Source organism: Myodes glareolus, chromosome 7, assembly GCF_982192425.1.
Source record: "Myodes glareolus chromosome 7, mMyoGla1.1, whole genome shotgun sequence".
Lineage (NCBI taxonomy): Eukaryota > Metazoa > Chordata > Mammalia > Rodentia > Cricetidae > Myodes > Myodes glareolus.
The window spans coordinates 95,579,494-95,598,284 of record NC_142032.1 but is presented as its reverse complement, the minus strand read 5'-3'; the positions used below and the strand labels follow the sequence as shown (position 1 = coordinate 95,598,284).

General features: G+C 48.7%; 1 protein-coding gene across 2 annotated transcripts in view; it reads right to left on the bottom strand.

Annotated features, from left to right (window-relative positions):
* The window catches only part of Lmo1 (LIM domain only 1), a 36,281-nt gene extending 26,640 nt beyond the window's left edge, over nucleotides 1–9,641 (bottom strand). Inside the window, exons 1-2 of one of the 2 annotated variants that reach the window (XM_087908579.1) lie at nucleotides 9,447–9,641; nucleotides 4,898–5,157 (exon numbers count right to left, since the gene is read on the bottom strand). In XM_087908579.1, the coding sequence (XP_087764705.1) occupies nucleotides 4,898–4,922 (25 nt within the window). In that variant the 5' untranslated portion in view covers nucleotides 4,923–5,157; nucleotides 9,447–9,641. The remainder of the gene's footprint in view (nucleotides 1–4,897; nucleotides 5,158–9,446) is intronic. The other variant, XM_087908580.1, reaches the window with a different exon arrangement.
* Between the last annotated feature and the right edge of the window lie 9,150 nt (nucleotides 9,642–18,791).

Here is an 18,791-nt window from a genome sequence, read left to right as displayed (position 1 = left end):
GCAGAATGTGGCACACAGAACACACACTGCACTGGCAGAGCTCAGCAAATGGTAGAGATTGCAGCAGGTCTAATAACCTGGCACACTGGGGTGGATACCCATACCCCTTTCCCTACCATCTGTCCTAACTCTCAGTCTGTCTAATGCCTTGATCAGAATTTTCTAGGAGGCCCTGTGCTTGGGGTATTGATCCAAGCAATAATTTGGCCTCCCTGTTACACAGATAAAGATAGGTTTGCCATGCGTGGGGCACAGCTCTGGGGGGGGAAGCCCCAAATCGCTGAGTCTGATTTTCTTGGAACTTTTCCAACATGGCCCAAGTCATTCATGAGCTCCCCGTTCCCCAGTTACATCACCACAGCTCTGTCTTCTGCTGAAAGATGGCCCAGCCCAAGCATCCACGGCTATGTCCCAACACAGGTTGCCTCGAGCTGGCAGCCCAGATGAGGGTGAATCTCATGAGTCCTTCTCCCAGGACCACAGAGGGTCTTGCTACCAATGCTCATCAGCAATCATCCTTTTGTCCTGGGGGGGGGGGCGAGAGACCAAAGTAAACCACTTCCAAGTACTATTCATAAATGCTGAGCGGCTCTTTAAACTGAGGAAGGCAGGACCGCACTATCACTAGGTCTGATTTCTATGGGACGGCGGGGGCTGAGGGGATGAATTCTCAGAAGAGGTGAAAGGCAGACCCTAACATATTTCCATGTGCTAAAAGCATGTTTGTGGGCACATTCAGAGAGATGGGAGCAAGGGGGCAGGCAGCTCCTGCAGCCACAGAGGCCTAGCAGGTGGCCATGTCAGTGCTGAGCCCCGGCGCGCAAAGGGTGAAGCTTTTAGGCAAGCAGCGGCTAGTGATCTCAGCTTCCCTTGGTCTTAATGCTCCTGAAAGGCTCCCTGTAATTGGGCATCAGTAGTTAATGCAGTATTGACTGCATTACACGCTCCCGTGCCTCCCCTCGCTAATGCCAATTGCATCACCTTGTACAGTCACCGGCTTGCTTAGCCAATAGCCGTTAAAAGCAATCCAAATCATGAATCATATGGGAAACTTTTAGCAAGACACCGCCATCCAAGGAGACAATTTACAGTTGAGTTAATCTGGGTACATTAGTGAGACAAGGATTCTGGACGACAGACCAATTTATGTTGTTTCCCTGCCCCCCCCCCCAGTCCTCTGTGTGGGCGAATGAATGGAAGAGCAGGGGAACTGAGTGAAACACCTGCCTCTCTGCCCAGCGTTCCAGGAGGGGTGGGGGAGCCCCATCTTTGCAGACACTCTGCCTGCTTGAGTTTGTACAGGAAGGGGCAGCGACTGTCCTGCTGCTTGGGATTGGTGCCGCCTCCCTCCCAGCAGAGTGCTGTTGCTGAGACTAGTTGTGGCAGGTGTGGATGAAGGCATCCCCTCCTGCCAGGCACTAAGTGAGTGCCAGGTGAAGTCCCCGCCCTGCCACCCATGTCAGGCCTTTACTAGCTCTTGGAAGGCTGTAGTTCCCACTGGCTTCTGCCTTTTTACCAATGGGCTAGGGTCTCTGACATGGAACAGTACTGGGGCCTGCTCCCCACCTCCAGCACCAGGGCCAGCGAGACCAAGGCCACACTCTTCTCTCTGTGGTCTAGGGCATAATGGGACAGAGCAGGAGGTCCTGCTGGCAGCAACCTCTCAGACAAACTGGGTAGGCTGCCCAGGCTGTGTTCCTAGCAGTCATTAACAATTGAAGACTCGGCTGCTGTCTGGTCTTCTTCAACCCAGCTCCACTCCTCCTTAAGCATTTTTTACTTATTAAAAATGCTCTGGGAGTCATGTCTGGTGTTTAGTTCCACAATGTGCCTGCTGCTTCCTGTGGTCACCCAAGCCATCCCGCTGGGCTTTACAGAGGTAGTTTAGCCCCAGACCAGCCCTGCTCCAGCATGCATCTGGGAGCATGCCTGCACTCCCAGCTGGGTGCCCTCAGCATCCTCTCTTGCCCAGGCTCCCCTACAGCTCAAGCTCTTACTGTTCAGTGTGTCCCCACTTGGGGGCCTTTTCTCCATCAGTGAAGGTCAAATTTGATTTGCAGGGTTCAGGGCAGGAGTTTTCTTTGCTCCCCTGAGACTTCAGTCTCCCCCGCCCACACTCAAAGTCCATAGCCTGGTGACAGCCCAAGCTGCAGGTGCCAGGGAAGGGGCTGCTTTTCCAGGAGAGTTGGAGCTTGTCCGGCTTTCGCTGACAGAAAGAACAGGCAGCATTTAGAAAGCCCAGACCCTGAGTTCCAGTAAAGTGGAGACGGCTAGGCCAAGAGCAAGCGTCCAAATGAAAGCAATTAATCTTAAAACCCGAAGTTTAACCATTTGCAAACAGATCTTTCTGTCTTTGTGGTGACCCTTCACTGCTCGACCTAATGGATTACTTTATTAATAATGCACTGTGCTTAAAAGCAAAAAAAAAATTTTTTTTCTGACGATTCAATACTTCAGAAAGTCTCTTAAACCCGTTGCTAGGGCAAAACGATTGATATTTTATTATCTTTCAGAAGTGCAACATGAAAGCCCTGCAGCCCAGCAGAGAGAGGGCTTTGGTCCTCTGCAGCTGGCAGACCCGACTTCAACCAGAGGAGCCCAGACTATCTCAACAAGATGCTGTCAGGTACAAAAAAGGTGTTGGGGGAGACTAATAGGAGCCCTGAGGTCCTGCTGCTGCCAGACAATGGGTGCTGTGTGCAGCACTGAGGAACACACCCCTAGGGCCCAGGGTACCACATCTGCCACACAGTCCAGGTGGCCACATTCTGGGGAGGCAGAAGAGTATATGGAGTTAAGCCTAGGACAGAGAGGCAGGTAACTTTATACACAGCTCATCTTCGGTCCCCAGGGAAAAGGCCGCCTCCAGGACCATAGTCACTTGATTTCCTTATGTTGCCACGGATCTCAAAGACCAGTAGTGCCAATGGTGAAGAGCACCATATTGTTGGAATGCACAGGTCGGGGATGAAGGGACATCTTGAGCTCCTCTCTGGAGTTCTGGTGGGGATGAAAGTTTACATGCCCAGGACATCCAATTACATAGCGGTTCGATGGTCTGCAGACATCCACTGCCTTTAGCATTATAAATCCCCAGAGCCCAAACCCTTCTAGGGCACAGATTCTTGGTAGAGGTGGAAACACCATTTGCCAACATACAACTCATCTTTCTGGATGGAGAAGTCCTACATACAAAACTCAGGTCTTTCGGGTTCTTGGCTTAGGCCTGGGGAGCCAAGAATATGGAATAACTGTGGTCAAAGATACATCTCGATTTCCATATGCTTCTCATAGTGACAATCCCTGTAGACACCAGAGAAGGGCCCTCTGCACTCTTTTATAAAAGAGAACTCTGGAGCTGGGCATGACTGAAGTAACACAGGATAAGGAAATACTGATGAAAGCAGCCAAATCAATGGCTCTTCTTTCCCTGTCTGGCCTGTCCCCAGGCCTCTCCTTCCTCTTTGCAACCTATCTAAAACAGCTCCTGCCCAGTGCTGATGGCCTTCTGGAGCTCCAGGGGTGGGTCTGTGAATGGAGGAGAATCTGCTGCAGATGATGTTATCCTCCAGCCAGCCCAGAACCATCTAGATCCCCTCTTTTACCTCTTCCTTCAGTCATGCCAAGAGCCAGTCTTCGGGAGTTATGGTCCCATGTCTTCCCTGCATACACCCACCCAGGCCAGACATCTCAAAAGCCCTTTGCTGCTGGTCCCTCAGTCCGTATAGTTAGTCTGGGATAGCTGGATGAAACTGCAGCCAAGTGAACATCCGGTATGACCTTGAACAAGTCACTTAACTTTCCGGGTTCAGCAGTAGCCATGGCAACAATGTCTCAATGGACAGAAGGCACAGGCCCAGTGGAGGATTCCTGGGGATGTCCCATTACTCCCAGCCTTTCCAGTCCCCACCCAAATGTCAGCAGCCGTGGGCTTGCCAACAATCCTGCCCAGCTCTCCCTACAGCACCTACAGAACATACAGGCCTTACCCACAGGGCCCAAGGGCCTGAGACAGCCACTCCCTGGACCTTGGTGCCTGTTTTAGGTCACAGGGCATGTGCTGTGTTTTCTCTCCAAAGCAGCTGGGATTCCCCAGCCTTTGAGGCCACTTACTGCAAGGCATTCTCCCTGCTAAAAAGACGTCGGGGGTCTATGAGACCACCTGCTAGTGGCATACTATAGCCATGTGACTCTCTCAGCTCCCAAGCCCTCCTGAATGCACCCAGGTTCTTGCCCATACATCCGGGCCACCCTCAAACCACTCCCTCCGGAGTGCTACTGGCCCGTGGCGGGACGATTCTTCCTCTGGCTCAAATTCCCGCCTTCACATTCAAGGAGACGTGAGGTGAGATAGTGGCCAGCACAGGAGACGTCCCTCGCACCAAGTCATGCCCGTGGGCAGCTGTCTCCCTGAGGGCCCAGCTGGCCTTCCCCCTTTCTGCCAGGCATCCTGGCTTTCGCGCGGTCGTCCGCGCTCCCTCTCGTCCCCAAGCTCTCTAGTCCAATTCTCCCCGAAGCTGCTGATTTGCTGGGCGCTCAGCGCCTCTCGAGTTACGCGGCCGGCGCGGGGGTGATGGCTGCGGTGAGCGAGGAGCAGCCGCAGAGACCAAACGCTCAGCGCCAAGCGCCAGGGCGCGGAGACCAGAGGGCAGCCGAGCCTCACGGCGCCCCTCGGCGCATCGCCTCGCCCCGCCCGCCAGCCCGGGGACCGCGGGACCTGGGGGTACTAGGCCAGGAGCTCACCCACCCCACCCGGGTCTCTCTTCCCGCCCCGGGCTGCCGGCTGGCTCCACAACCCGGCGTGGCCCCGCGTCTGTGTGCCTGGGTCCTGGTGCGTGGCATCCCGCGCGCCGTGACCAGGGCGTTGGGGGCATCGGGATCCCTGCCCGCCACCTACCGTCCTCCTTGTCCAGCACCATCATCTCGGGCGCTCCGTGTCCAGCCGCTGTTCGGCTCGGCCGGGAAAAGGGCGCCGACTCCGGGCGCGCTTCGGCTGGGAGGCCGGTCCTCCGGCAGCGAGCGGGCTCTAATTACCCGCTTGTCCGGCTCTTAACCTAGATTGCACTCAGCTAGAATTACATTCAGGAGTGAAGCACTTCGCAGATACAAAAGCAGTCTCACCTACTTTTGTGCCTCAGAATTGCAAGGAACTACGAACTGCAATTTAGAGAGAGAGGGAGAGAGAAGGGGGAAGAGAGGATCAGAGCCGTTTCTTTGATTCTCACCTTCTAAATGGCTCAATTTGCCCAGTATAATCTGTCTTAATGTAATTGCATTTGATAGCTCATAACCCTGGCTCTGGCAACGACACAGCTTTCAGCCTCATAAAGTGTTTTCCCCTCGGATTTAATCTGAATCTCAATCTGAAATTATATTCAAAGAGATGGGGGAATCTCGGCGGCCGACTCCCGCTGCCTTTCTCCCTCAATGTATGAGGTTTGCACTCCTGCTACTGAATAAATGCACACATTTCCCGAGGACCCCCTCCCTGCTGGGTTAATGGGGAGTGGAGACGCACGGTTGCCCGGCTCTGCAGCGCCACCTGGAGGTCTCTACGCTCCAGCTAGGCGAATGACTGCGCTGGACTCCCAAGGTTTCTTCCTGGTCTCCAAAGTCAGTCTGGTGGACCCTTGCCTGTCCTAGCCCCTTCAAATCTGGTTTCTGCTTCCTCCGAAGAGGGCTAGTTCCCTCACGACTCCTTTCTACCAGCTCTGCCTAGGGTTTTTAGTTGATTCTGTAGTTGTTTGGCAAAGTTAACTCCTCTGCAAGGCACAAAACCTCCTACTGTGAGTCCTACAGGGGTTGCAGCGTCTGCTACCTCATCCCCACCACCCATCAGCATCTTGATTCTGTGTAGAAGACACATCCTGTTTCAGCTTCCCTCTGAGCAAGCATAGATGTCTGAAGGCGTTTTTCCTTCTGCAAATATTTACTGAGCACTTACTATGTGCCACATACTACTCTAAGGCTCTGGGGATACAGCAGAGAAGAAAATGAAGATTCTGTTGTGGAGCTAATTCTTGCTATGGAACTCACACAGCAGGAAGAAAGACAGGCCCCGTGCTTTTCCTCTTAGACCATGTTTCCAGGAAAAACTTGGTCCAGGCTGCCATATACTTTTAAGACTCCAAGAGGTCCCCCCCCTCACAAATATAGAGCTCCAAAATGGAGTGGAAATGGTTTTTCTTCAGTTCAGGAAGGGCTCCAGAGAGATGTGCTCAGAACTTGGTCCTGGCAGTTGCAGAGGACTTCACTCTGGCAAGGTGTAGGAAGGTTGAGTCTCCTGGGGGGTGGGGGGGACATCAGATGGGAACCTATTCATTTGTTACCAATTAATAAATGACAGAGCTGGCAAGTCACTTCTCTTTTTGCCTCAGTTTCCCTGCTTATGAACTAGTCACCTCTGTTCTGTCTCTAAAGAGGCCATGAAAATGTAGACTAGTGCTCTGGATAATGTGGGGTGGGGCACTGTCTCATACAAAAGAGGCCTGAAGGCTAAGTCTTGCCCCTCCCTTCCTGGCAGGCCCCTCTACTTTACAGGAGTATGGGGGGGGGGAGCTGAGCCCATCCTCACTCCAAGGCAGGGAAGCCAAGCTTTGAGGAAACTGAAGTGCAGCTGTTTCTAATGAGATGCCTCATCCGCAGCTCAGAGGGTTTCGCGCTCCCCTTCATCTTGAATACTTAATCCTAATAGTCCTTGAGTATATTTGATGTTAAATATATCATTTTGCTCAGACTCGCTGTCCCTCAGGACCGCAAGCTTGATCTCTCCCCTGCCACTGCAGCCAGAGCTGTGCCCTCGAGGTGTGTGTGTGTGGGGGGGAGCTTCATTGTTGCTGCTGCCTCCACCCATCTGGTGCAGCCCCCACCCTTCTCTGAACTGGGGCCAATCAACGTGGCAAGTACAGGGCCTGGCAAGGACAGCATTGTGAAGAAGAAATCTCTGTACTATCTGGAGACATAAGGTCTTCCTCCCGGTCTCCAGAGGACCACTTCTTGCTTTGGGGGTCTGACCCTGACCCACAAATCAGGACTCAATTAGCTGGAACCACATTCCCACTCTCTTGTCTGAACCTCAACTAACCCCAACTTCCAAGGTACCCAACTGAGAGCCACATGGCTGGCATCCCTCTGAGGAGTCAGGACCCCTGCTTCCCTAAGTCTGAGGCACAAAGCAGTGAGCTACAGAAGCAGGTAGGGCACATCAGCAGGGGATTGGTGCTGTATGTGAAGATGGCTCGTCCCCACAGGTGGTTTCCTTTATACCCTAGCTATGAGCATGACATCCCAATCTGAAGGGAGAACCCCAGAACTAAGTGGCAGAGCTGCCCAGCAAGTTTTTGGGGATTTAAAGAACCTTGAAGCTCACACCTAGGAAAGAGCCAGATGTGACTTCACTTGTAGGGTAGCCTTAAACTCATAGGTGGGTCTCACCCTCCTGCCCTCCCCCTCTCAGACAGCTTCCAGATCCAGGGACATGCCAACGATGTTGAGTGGAATCCTAAGATGCCCTGGGGCCGGAAGAGGTAGTTTTCACTCAGTGCATTCCACAGGTGGTGAGCCAGCACTCTCTCTTCAACACACCAAGAGTGCTTCCAAATGCCTCTGAGGACAGCGGGGGGGGGGCATTCACTTTTTCAGTCCCTAGGGATGCCTGGAAGAGAGAGAATTGGGGTGGTTGCTAGCTGCCTGACATATTTCTAAACAGGTCCCAGCAGTTCATACTTGTGCCTGGCAGAAACATCCAGAGAAAAGGGTTCCTGCACTGGGGGTGGGGGACAATTCCACTTGATGCCTAAGGGCCCAGGCAGACTAGATAATCCAGAACTCTTCAGAGGCTAGCCAACATGCCTGAGCCTGAGGGCCCTGCTCTCAGTACAGTGAAGTTATCTCCAGGATGGGGTTACAGACTGGCCTCACAAGAGGTATTTAGGGTGACAAAGACCCTTTCCCTGTGCACATGACAGTTACAGGACAGAGCACACCATTATTTGCAGTGGCATCAGGATGCCTGTTAGCCAAGCCTGGATCCCCAGCCTTTCCCCTACAGACACAGAAGCAGCCAATGCACAGGAATTCACAACCAACTTATCTTGGAGAAGTGCACAGTCGGCAGACTCCCTCTTTGGGATTCTAGAGAGGCCTTTCCAGAAACTGCATTCACAAACACTTAGGCCTTAGACATGCCTAAGCCAAATCAGCACAAATCTACCCTGTCCCTAAATGAAAGCCACCCCTCCACCAGCCCCCATACAAGAGGCCCTAGTCAGCTAGGGCTTTAGGAGGACCCAGGCCTGCCCTAAGACGGAGGGGTTCCCTGTGCTACAAGACTCTGTGCTAAAACAGACTGCCCTGGACAAGCCAGGACGATTGATCACCATAGGGGAGATGGCAGGATAAGACAAGTAACCAGTGGGACCAAAGAGAAGGCCAGACAGACAGACCCTCTTCCTGCTAATCAGCAGCTCCCAACCCTAAATTTCTGAGCCTCCTGTCCTACTGTGTCATACTCCAGGCATGCCTGTGTGTCTGTCCTCAGTCCTGAGGATGATACAAATACCTACGATGGAGGGGGTGTTAGTTAGAGCCAAGGGTAGACTTAGATTTTGTGAGGCCCAAAGTTGACAGCAGTTTAAGAGGTGTAAAAAAAAAATATGATCCTAGGTTACACAGTGAGTTTTTGACCAGTCTGGGCTGCAGATCAAGACCTTATCAACTGTCCCAAGTCTCCCACCCAACCCATGCGGCAAAAAAACCGAGAGGAATATAAGATTGCTAATCAAACTGATCACCAGGAATCTGGCAACCCGGGAATCCCAAACTTCTCTTGGCTAGTCCACCCCACACTCGCTACCGCAGTCTCGGAGAACTGATGGCATGCAGTCTCCTAGAACTGCAGGGAGACGCGACAACATCACTCACCAAGCAGGCCCTGAAGTCCTGGACTCTAGGCGAGAGACGGGGAGACCCAAGGGCCATGCTGGTTAAAATGCACCTTCACCAGCCAAGTTCTCCGAGCACCTCCTGGGGGATCCCTTCCACACCGAGGTATGGAAAAATATGAAAATACTCAGAGAGGCCCAGAAACTGGCTGGCGATGGGTACTATCGGGAAGCCTACGCCTCATGAGTCTCTGTGCGCTCCGGATGGGGGCAGGGGCAGGAGCGAGAAAGTTCCCTGTTGGAGCATGCTCTCCTCACAGGCTCTAGGATGCAGGGTAGGGAGGGGGCGACTCCTCATCGCAGGACGCAGAACCTGGCACCTTACTTACACACACACACACACACACACACACACACACACACACACACACACCAGCTCACACATCCAGCTTCCGGGAAACGAAGACCGGCTCCAAGTCGGGACCGGTGTCTGGGCCTCTGCCACTCGGGTCGAGATGGCCTCGACAGAGCTCCTGCTGCTCCCAAGTGTCCCCGGGCACCTACCGTCGTCCTGGTCCAACACCATAGTCCCCAGGCGGCTCCAGCCGGGCGCGGGAGGAGGACGCAGAGAGATTCGCGGCTCGGACCGTCGCCAACCGGGCGCCTGCACTGCTTTCCGCGGTCGCGCGTGGGCCCCGCGCCCCGCGGCCGCCGACGGGGGCGGACGGAGCGGCGCCCCGAGCGCAGCGCCGCGGGCAGGGCGCGCGGGAGGAGCGAGGGAGGGCGCGGCGCTCTGGGGGGCGGGCGCCGGGCGGGGCTGCAGCCCTGTGGGCTGAGCTGCTGGGACCCGGCCCGAGCCGAGCGGGAGCCTGAACCGAGCTAGGGCCGGAGCCCGGGCCGGAGCAGCCTCCACAGCCGCGCACGCGGGTTCCCTCTTGCAGTCTGCCGCGCCCGCTCTCAGCAGAGTGCAGCTTGCATTTCCCAGAGCCCCTCAGATTCCCCTGTTAATTAAATCAATTCATTATGCTCAGATCTGATTAGCGGCCCTTCCCCCCTTTGAATCAATTATTCAATACACAAACATAATTGCTTGGGCCAGAGGTGCCCGCCATTAGCTTATTTAACTCCAAGGACACTAATTACCCGCAGGGCACGGGAACTTTTCTCATTAATTCTGACAAAACACAAAAGCACAGCCAGAGTGTGTGCGTGTGAGGGACTGTGTGCATGTGTGTGTGCGTGTGTGACCGCATGCCTGAGTGAGGGATGAGTGGGGTGGTGGGCCTCTGGGAGAGTTTACCACCGGAGGGGAGGGTGGCATTTGTGCCATCGCGTGTGGAAGTATGCACTTTCCAATCTATGAACGCTCTGGTGTGAGTGTGGGACTCCGTGTGTGTGAGTTGGTGTGGGTGTGGCTCTGGGTCTGGGACTGCGGACCGAGGTTGAAGACCTAGCACAGGAATGCAGAGTGCTTCTGTGTGTGACTTTGGGGTTCTGTTTTCCTGTCATTTCACCCCTTCCTTTTTCATTATAGCCTGCGATTGCAACTGCAGGGACTAGCAAAGAGAAACCAGGCTGGGACAGGGGTGGGGGACAGCGAGGACAGAAGGGGTGAGACTGGAGTCAGTTGAAGCCACAATATCTACTCGGGCTGCAGTCACCTGCTCCTGCAGTGAGTTTTGCTACATGCACCCTCACGTTCCCACCCCACCCCCACTCTGCTCCTTTACCCTCTCCCTGCCTCCCCCATTTAATGGTACCCTCACTCTGCTGTAATACGAAAGCCCCCACTTCCACATATGCTTGACACCAGGGCAACTCCACCCACCCCATCCTAGTTTTCCTCCAGTCTCAACGCTGGAGAGAGGGTGTGCTTCTAGTGGCCTGACTCTACATTTTACCTCCCAGGAAATCTCTATTGAGGGAGCCAGGGAGAGAGCCCGCAGAGGCAGGGACACAGAGGGTAATTGATTCCCCCAAATTAGGTTTCTGCTTTCCAAAGACTGGTATTGTTCAAGTTCTCAATGTGCACAGAGGTATTGAAGATTTCCTTTTTGTTTCCTCGGGCAATGAACGAGCTTAATCCATTTGGCTTTTATAAATCAGGAAACTAATATTCACTCCTTCCATGGAGGCTTAAAAAATTTAATTGGTGGTGGTGGGGGCTTAGTAGCCCTTATGCTGTCCTCAAGCCCCCACTTATCAAAACACATTCTGATGAAGGGGTGGGGGAAAGAAGGGGGGTCCACACTGATCCTTCTGCCCTCCTCCATCTTTGCAAACGGTCTCCAAGTATCAGGGAAAGTTTCTGAAATTATTGCACAAATTATGTCCACTTTAGTGATGAAAAGAAGGCCCTTCAGAGGGTGCCTCCAAATTGGCTGCTTAGGGGACCTGTATGCTGAGGCCCTGGATATATCCGTGCCATGGTGGGTTTGCCAATTCCCTTTTCTCTCCATTCTAAACAGTTCCAGAATTGTCATCTTCCTGGTGCCAAGTGTTACCTTGTGCCTCTCCTGCTCCAACAATCTTTTTTTGAGGGGAGGGAAGTGTTGGGGGGGTGGTTACAGGGAGTTGGCTCAGCAAGCAAAAGCAGTTACAGCCAACTGGCAACCTGGGTTGGATCCTGGGCACCCATATGGCTGAAGAAGGAAATGAACTCTTGTTGATGGTTCTTTGACCTCCATATGTGCTCCATGGAATGTGTTCTCTGCCCCACCCACTAACTAATTAAATGTGATTTAAAAAATTTAAACAGTCTTTCTATATGCATTTGTGTGTGTTCCCGTATGTCTGTGTGTGCCTGTAGGTGTGTGTGTGCGTATTTGCGTGCACACACATGTACAAAGGTTTGAGCACACATACATGTGTGTATGTGAGTGGGTTCATGCATCTGGAGGCCAGAGAGAAATCTCAGATGTCACCTCCAGGAACACTGCCCACCTGCATTGACACAAGGCCTCAACAATTAGAGACTGGCTGGCCAGTGAGCCCCAGGGATACCTGCCTCTGCCTCCTCAATTCCTGGAATGCAGAGCCTCAGGTCTGTGAGGCAGCGACGTCAGCAACTGAGCTATCTCCCCAGGTCCTGCTCAGACCATCTGTGATGGCTCTCCAGGGTTTAACAGATAAACTTGCAAGTGCTTAATCTATCAGTTTAGGCTCCTTGTATTCTGGGGACACCTGGCCACCATCAGCCCCTTGCTTCAGTTTAGATGATGTTTATGAAGTCCCATCTACCTTCACTCCTGCCTTAGTGACTCTTCATACATAATCCTCTCCACAGAGGTCCCTTCCTGGTTCTCTGCATTCCCCCAAGCGGCTGTGCACATGAAGGCAGAGGTTCCTGAGTGATGTGTGTGTGTGAGTCTGTGGAGACATGGGCGATGAGTTCAGCCTTGGGGTGAGCGTTCAGTTCTCGGTTCTCCTTTTTTGAACTGTGTATTTCAGAATGGAGGCTCAGAGTCAGAACACCAAGTTTTCCCCGGATGTCACAGAGATGGCCTGGGACCAGAGTCCCACAGCGTGTTTCTTCCACAAATGCAATCTGTAAGACTCTGTATGTTCAGGTCTCCGTGTGACCAGGCAGAGCCACTGTCTAAAACTGGTGTTAACTGGTCTTTGTACTTGGACATCTGGTGAAGGGGGCAATTGGGACCTGAAACTCTGCCCACCACTACCTAAGCCATAGACCTGGCATAGGCTGCACCTACTCCTTCTTGGTAAAGGCATCTTTTGATAATTGATACAAAGTACCATAGGGGCCAGCATGGGGAACTCTGCATGGGGCCCTGGCATCTTTGCAGCCATCCTGACTGTGGCAAAAGCAGATGTGAACCTAAGGGCCCAGCTGAGAGAGGGAACACACACACACACACACACACACACACACACACACACAGAGAGAGAGAGAGAGAGAGAGAGAGAGAGAGAGAGAGAGACCTAACTTCTACAGAAGACCAATACTGCCTGTTGATGACAACAGACAGCTAGCCCCATCTTGCATCTGTATATGACCCAAAATCTTGGTGAAAGATACTGAACTTAGTTCATAGCTCGGACTGGGACATGAGTAGACCTGTCATAAGGGCTGAGGTTCCGGTTGCATGGGGAGGGGCGCTGAAAACTGAGGGAGAGACAATGCACTGGGCTAGGCTGTAAGGCCTAGTTTGGAGGAAGCAATGGTTTCAAACATGCTGCTAGACCGAGAAGGGGACCGTAGAGAAAGGAAGACATTGGGTCACTAGGAACTCTATAATGTTGCTTTGGGAGCCCCTAGCAAAACAACTGTCCCTAGAAGCTAAGGTGTCACCTTGCTGGACTAAGATGGGGTGGGGGAGGGAGGGATCAGCAGCGTGGTGGCATTGGCAGAGAACGAGACAGCTGCTCTAACTGTAGGGAGGCATTGATCCTCCGAGCCCATCAATCCTACCTCTCTACCCTTGGATTGTCAGGAAATTACTCTTGGGAACTTGAAATCTAGTGGTGTCTAGAGGGCATTTGAGCTGTAAACATAAGCATTTTTAAAAGGTCTTGCACATTGTGGAGAAGATGTCCTGGAAAAGAGAATTGGAGCAACAGAATTTGGGGTAAATTATTGGAACTGTTTAAGACTGGTACTTAGCATTTATATAGTCTTTATGTTCCAATATGCTTCAAAAGCCTTGTCTGCCAGGATGGACCAGAACAATAACAAGAAAGCAGGCCCCCTGCCCACTTCCCCTGGTGGCCATGGAGTTCCATGCATCAGTATGTTACAGGGAATGCAGAGAGAGTGAATTTCCTTACTGCAAAACAGATTGTCTGAGTAAGTTAAAAATTAAAATACAACCAAATGCTGTTTACAAGAAATTCTCCCAAAACAAGGTGATAAAAAAAGACTGAAAATAGAGCAAGGGGCAAAAAATATACCAAGCAAATGCAAGCAGAGAGGGAGTAAAAACAGCAATATTAATGTCAAACAAAGCAAACTTCAAGGCTAAAAGCATAAACGGCTTGAAAATGAAAGCATACGCTCTGGAGTTACTTTTGAATCAAAAATGAGATCAAACCTAAAATAGAAATCATCTAATAATGGAAATGACAACAACAGCATGCCGTGCAGAACCTATGAGACACAGCTGCAGTCAGAGGGGAAATCTATACCCTTAAATGCTTTTAATATCAAAAAGAAAATAGAAAATGGAGGGTGGAGAGAAAGGCCTAAAATAAAAGATCTATATACACAATATAGGAAATAGGAAAAGGCAGAGACCTTTCAGATGGTTCAGACAGTCAAGATGCCAGCCTCCAAGCCTAAGGACACGAGTTCAATCCCTGGTTCCCACTGGGTAGAAGGTGAGCTAACTCGTGCAAGTGTCCACTGACCTCCACATATGCACTGTACATGCATGTACATCCTTCCACCTTCAATAACAAATGAAATTAAGCTGGGCAGTGGTGGTGCACGCTTTTAACCCCAGCACTCAGGAGGCAAGGTAGGTGGATCTCTGTGAGTTCGAGGTCAGCCTGGTCTACAAGAGCTAGTTCCAGGACAGGCTCCAAAGTTACAGAGAAACCCTATCTCAAAACAAACAAACAAACAAAAAATCCAAAAGAACACCCAAAAATGTAATTAAATGTTTTAAGATGAAAAAGTGCAAACAAGTCTTTAAAAACATAAGGAGTTAGTCAAATTAAAGTTAGAAAGTGATTAAAAATATCAAAAATAATAATTAATATGAAAAATTAAAACCCAGTATACTTTTATTAAAAAAAGGCCAACAAAATAGAAAAATTCCTTCCAGGAAAACTTGACTAAGAAATAAAGAAAGCAAAAATGTACAATATCAAATACAAACAAGAACGTGAGAGCAAAGGGTACTTGGAGATCATCACCGAAACAGAACATGTTAAAGGGTTGTAACATTCGTATGCCTAGACCTATGAAAGTCAATGTGAAAAGCTAGAGGAAATGGATGACACCAAGCAAGGTAGAAAATTATAAAAACCAAGCATAGAAATCAAAAGAGACTAATAAAGAAATCAACATGCTGTCATTAAAACGTAGCAAGATTCCATGTGCTCCAGCAGTTCCTCTTTTGGATACACACCCCAAAAAACTGGAAGTTTCCCCAGCAGCAGTGTTTACAATTGTCAGTAGGTGGAAGCAGTTCCAGAGCCCATCGAGAGGTAAGTGGGTGAACTACGTGTGGGATATCCCTACAGTGAAATACTAGTCAAAGAAGGAAGATGCTACAACATGGACAACCTTTAGGATGTGATGGTTAGTAAAATAAGCCAGTTACAAAAAAGAAAATACTGTTCAACTTCACAATATGTAGAGCACGGGGTGACTGGTCTACCAGACACAGAGCAGAATGATCGCTGCCAGAGACAGGGAGGAGGGAGCCGTGTGGAGTTAGTTATTGCTTGATAGGCACACCATTTCTGATTTTCAAGACAAAAAAAATGGTTGCACAATAATATAAATATGAACAACTAACCTATAAATCTAGGGAGTATAAGGACAATATATATGTGTGTGCGTATGTGTTTGTGTGTGTATATATCTTATCACAATTAAAACATTTTAAAACTCAAAGCAGAGATTGTATTACAGCAAGTTTTACACATTTTATTTTTTTATGATTTGAAAACTTCTTTATTGATTTTATTGAGCTATATTTTTTCTTTGCACTCCTCCCTTTCTCTCCCCTCACCCGTGGTCCCCATGCTCCCAATTTACTCAGGAGATCTTGTCTTTTTCTACTTCTCATGTAGATTAGATGCATGTATGTCTCTTTTAAAGTCCTCATTGTTGTTAGGTTCTCTGGGATTGTGGACTGTAGGCTGGGTTTATTTTCCCTTTATATCGAAAAGACACTTATTAGTGAGTACATATGATATTTGTCTTTCTGGGTCTCGGTTACCTCACTCAATATGATGTTTTTTAGATCCATCTATTTGCCCACAAATTTCAAGATGTCATTTTTTTGCCTGCTGTTTAGTACTTTATTGTGTAAATGTACCACATTTTCCTTATCCATTCTCCTATTGAGAGGGCATTTAGGTTGTTTCCAGGTTCTGGCTGTGACAAACAATGTTGCTATGAACATAGTTGAGCACATGTCCTTGTGGTACGATTGAGCATCTTTTGGATATATACACCAAAATGGTATTGCTGGGTCTTGAGGTAGGTTGTCTCCTAATTTTCTGAGAAATCACCATACTGATATCCAAAGCAGCTTTACCAATTTGCATTCCCACCAGCAATGTAGGAGTGTTCCCTTTACCCCACATCCTCTCCAGCATAAGTTGTCATCAGTGTTTTTGATCTTGGCCTTTCTAAGAGGTGTAAGATGGAATCTCAGAGTTGTTTTGATTTGCATTTCTCTGATGACTAAGGATGTTGAGCAATTCCTTAAGTACCTTTCAGTCATTTCAGATTCCTCTGTTGAGAGTTCTCTGTTTAGGTCTGTACCCCATTTTTTATTGGATTATGTGATCTTTTGGTGTCCAATTTCTTGGGTTTTTTTGTATATTTTGGAGATCAGACCTCTGTCTGATGTGGGGTTAGTGAAGATCTTTTCCCATTCCGTAGGCTGCTGTTTTGTCTTGTTGACTGTGTCCTTTGCTTTACAGAAGCGTCTCTGTTTCAGGAGGTCCCTTTTATTAATTGTTTCTCTCAGTGTCTGTGCTGCTGAGGATATATATATGATCCCCTGTGTTTATGCATTCAAGTGTACTTCCCACACTCTTTTCTATAAGGTTCAGTGTGGCTGGCTTTATGTTGAGGTCTTTGATCCATTTGGACTTGAGTTTTGTGCATGGTGAAAGATATGGATCTATTTTCATTCTTCCACATGTTGATATCCAGTTATCCCAGTACCATTTATTGAATATGCTTTCTTTTTCCATATTATATTTTTTGTTTCTTTGTCAAAAAACAGGTGTTTGTAGGTATATGGATTGATATCTGGGTCTTCAATTTGGTTCCCTTGCTCCTCTTGTCTGTCCTTATGCCAGTACCAGGCTGTTTTCAGTACTGTCGCTCTGTAGCAGAGTTTGAAATTAGCAATTGTGATGCCTCCAGAAGTTCCTTTATTGTACATTGTACAGGATTTTTTTTGGCTATCCTGTTTTGTTTTGTTTTTCTTTTCCATATGAAGTTGTGTATTGTTCTTTCGAGGTCTGTGAAAATTTTTGGTGGGATTTTGATGGGCATTGCATTGAATCTGTAGATTGCTTTGGGTAAGGTTGCCATTTTTACTATGTTAATTCTACCTACCCAAGAGCATGGGAGATCTTTCCATTTACTGGTGTCTTCTTCAATTTCTTTCTTCAAAGATTTAAAGTTCTTGTCATACAGGTCTTCCATTTGTTTGGTTAGAGTTACTCCAAGATATTTTATGCTATTTGTGGCTATTGTGAAAGGTGATGTTTCTCTGATTTCTTTCTCAGCCTGTTTATCATCTGAAGTTTTACACATTTTAAAGCCCAATGTAATGCTACTTAAACCATCCCAAGCAATATAAAAAGTTGGAGAGCTTCCTGGCTTGTTTTATGAGCTAGCAATTTCTTAATTCCCTAACTTTATAAAGATTGATTTTTTAAAAGAACGGGAAAAAAAATCACAGAACAGTTTGATAGGAGTATAAAGTCTGAAATAAGGTATTAACCAACTGGAGATGGGGAAGTACCAGCATAATAGCACACTATAAAAGAAGTAGGTTTATTGACACACTACAAACCTGAATCAGCATCAGAACACCTACCTACATGAATACCCACATCAACAAATAAAGAAACAAAATAAAGCAGTAACAGATGTCCAAAGATCAGACCCAACATGCTGGCACATGCTATAATCCCAGCACTAGCGAGGTGGAGGTAGGAGGACCGGGAGTCCTTGGCTACATAGGCAGTTTGAGGCTAGCCTAGGCTATGTTAGATTCTGTCTCAAAAGAGCCAAAACAAAAGTCAAGAATCACCAGATTCAGCATATGTTGGTAACAAAACATTCAGAGACACAGAAATAAAAGAAAACCACTCATTGTGCAGGGCAGGGTTCAAATCCAGGCCCTTGCAGATGCTGCGTAAGTGCGCTCCCACTGAACTCCAGCCCAGGCCCATTAGTGGCTCTATTATCCAACATTTTCTGGAGACTATAACTCAGTAAGATGAGAAAAGGAACTAATGAGAATAAACAGTAGGTTTGTAAAAGGACAAAACATGTTTATTTACAAGTTATGTCATTGTATAACGAGAGCCCAATAAAATTTACTTTAAAAGCAGCATAATTGGCTCAGTAATTGAGAAGGTAGCTAAATACACGAGTAAGTGAAATATGTAGAGTTTTCAAATGCAAATGTAAAATAAAAATAATTAAAGGATAGACTATTTGTGACGAAGGGATCGATTATCTAGGAGTTGTTTAAAAACAAGAAGCACCATGACAAGTAAAGGTCTTCTTTGGAGAAAGTGACAAGATTATATTAGAGGCATATGACAAGTTCTGAGCATACAGAAAGCCACATGCTAGAAAGAAAAGAAAGGAAGTAAGGAAGGAACTGTATAAAAAGCCAATCCTCCCTAAATTAGTATATAGATGTGATGGATTTTTCCTTAGAATCTTCAATTTAAAATCTTTAGAGCTAAAAACTTCATGTGCAATATATTAGGTGTGTGTGTGCATGCGTGTGTGTGCATGTGTGTTATACATGCTCCCACAGAGGAGTGAATGTGGGTGTGTATATGTGTGCATAGGCCAAAGACTAACATCTTTAATCTTCATCAGCAGTTCTTCACCTTGTTTTCTGAGACAGAATCTCTCACTGACCCTGGAGCTCACCCGCACAACAGGCTAACAGGGCAACAAACTCCAAAGCCCCACCTGTCTTTGCTGCCCAGTGCTGGGATCACTGGCAT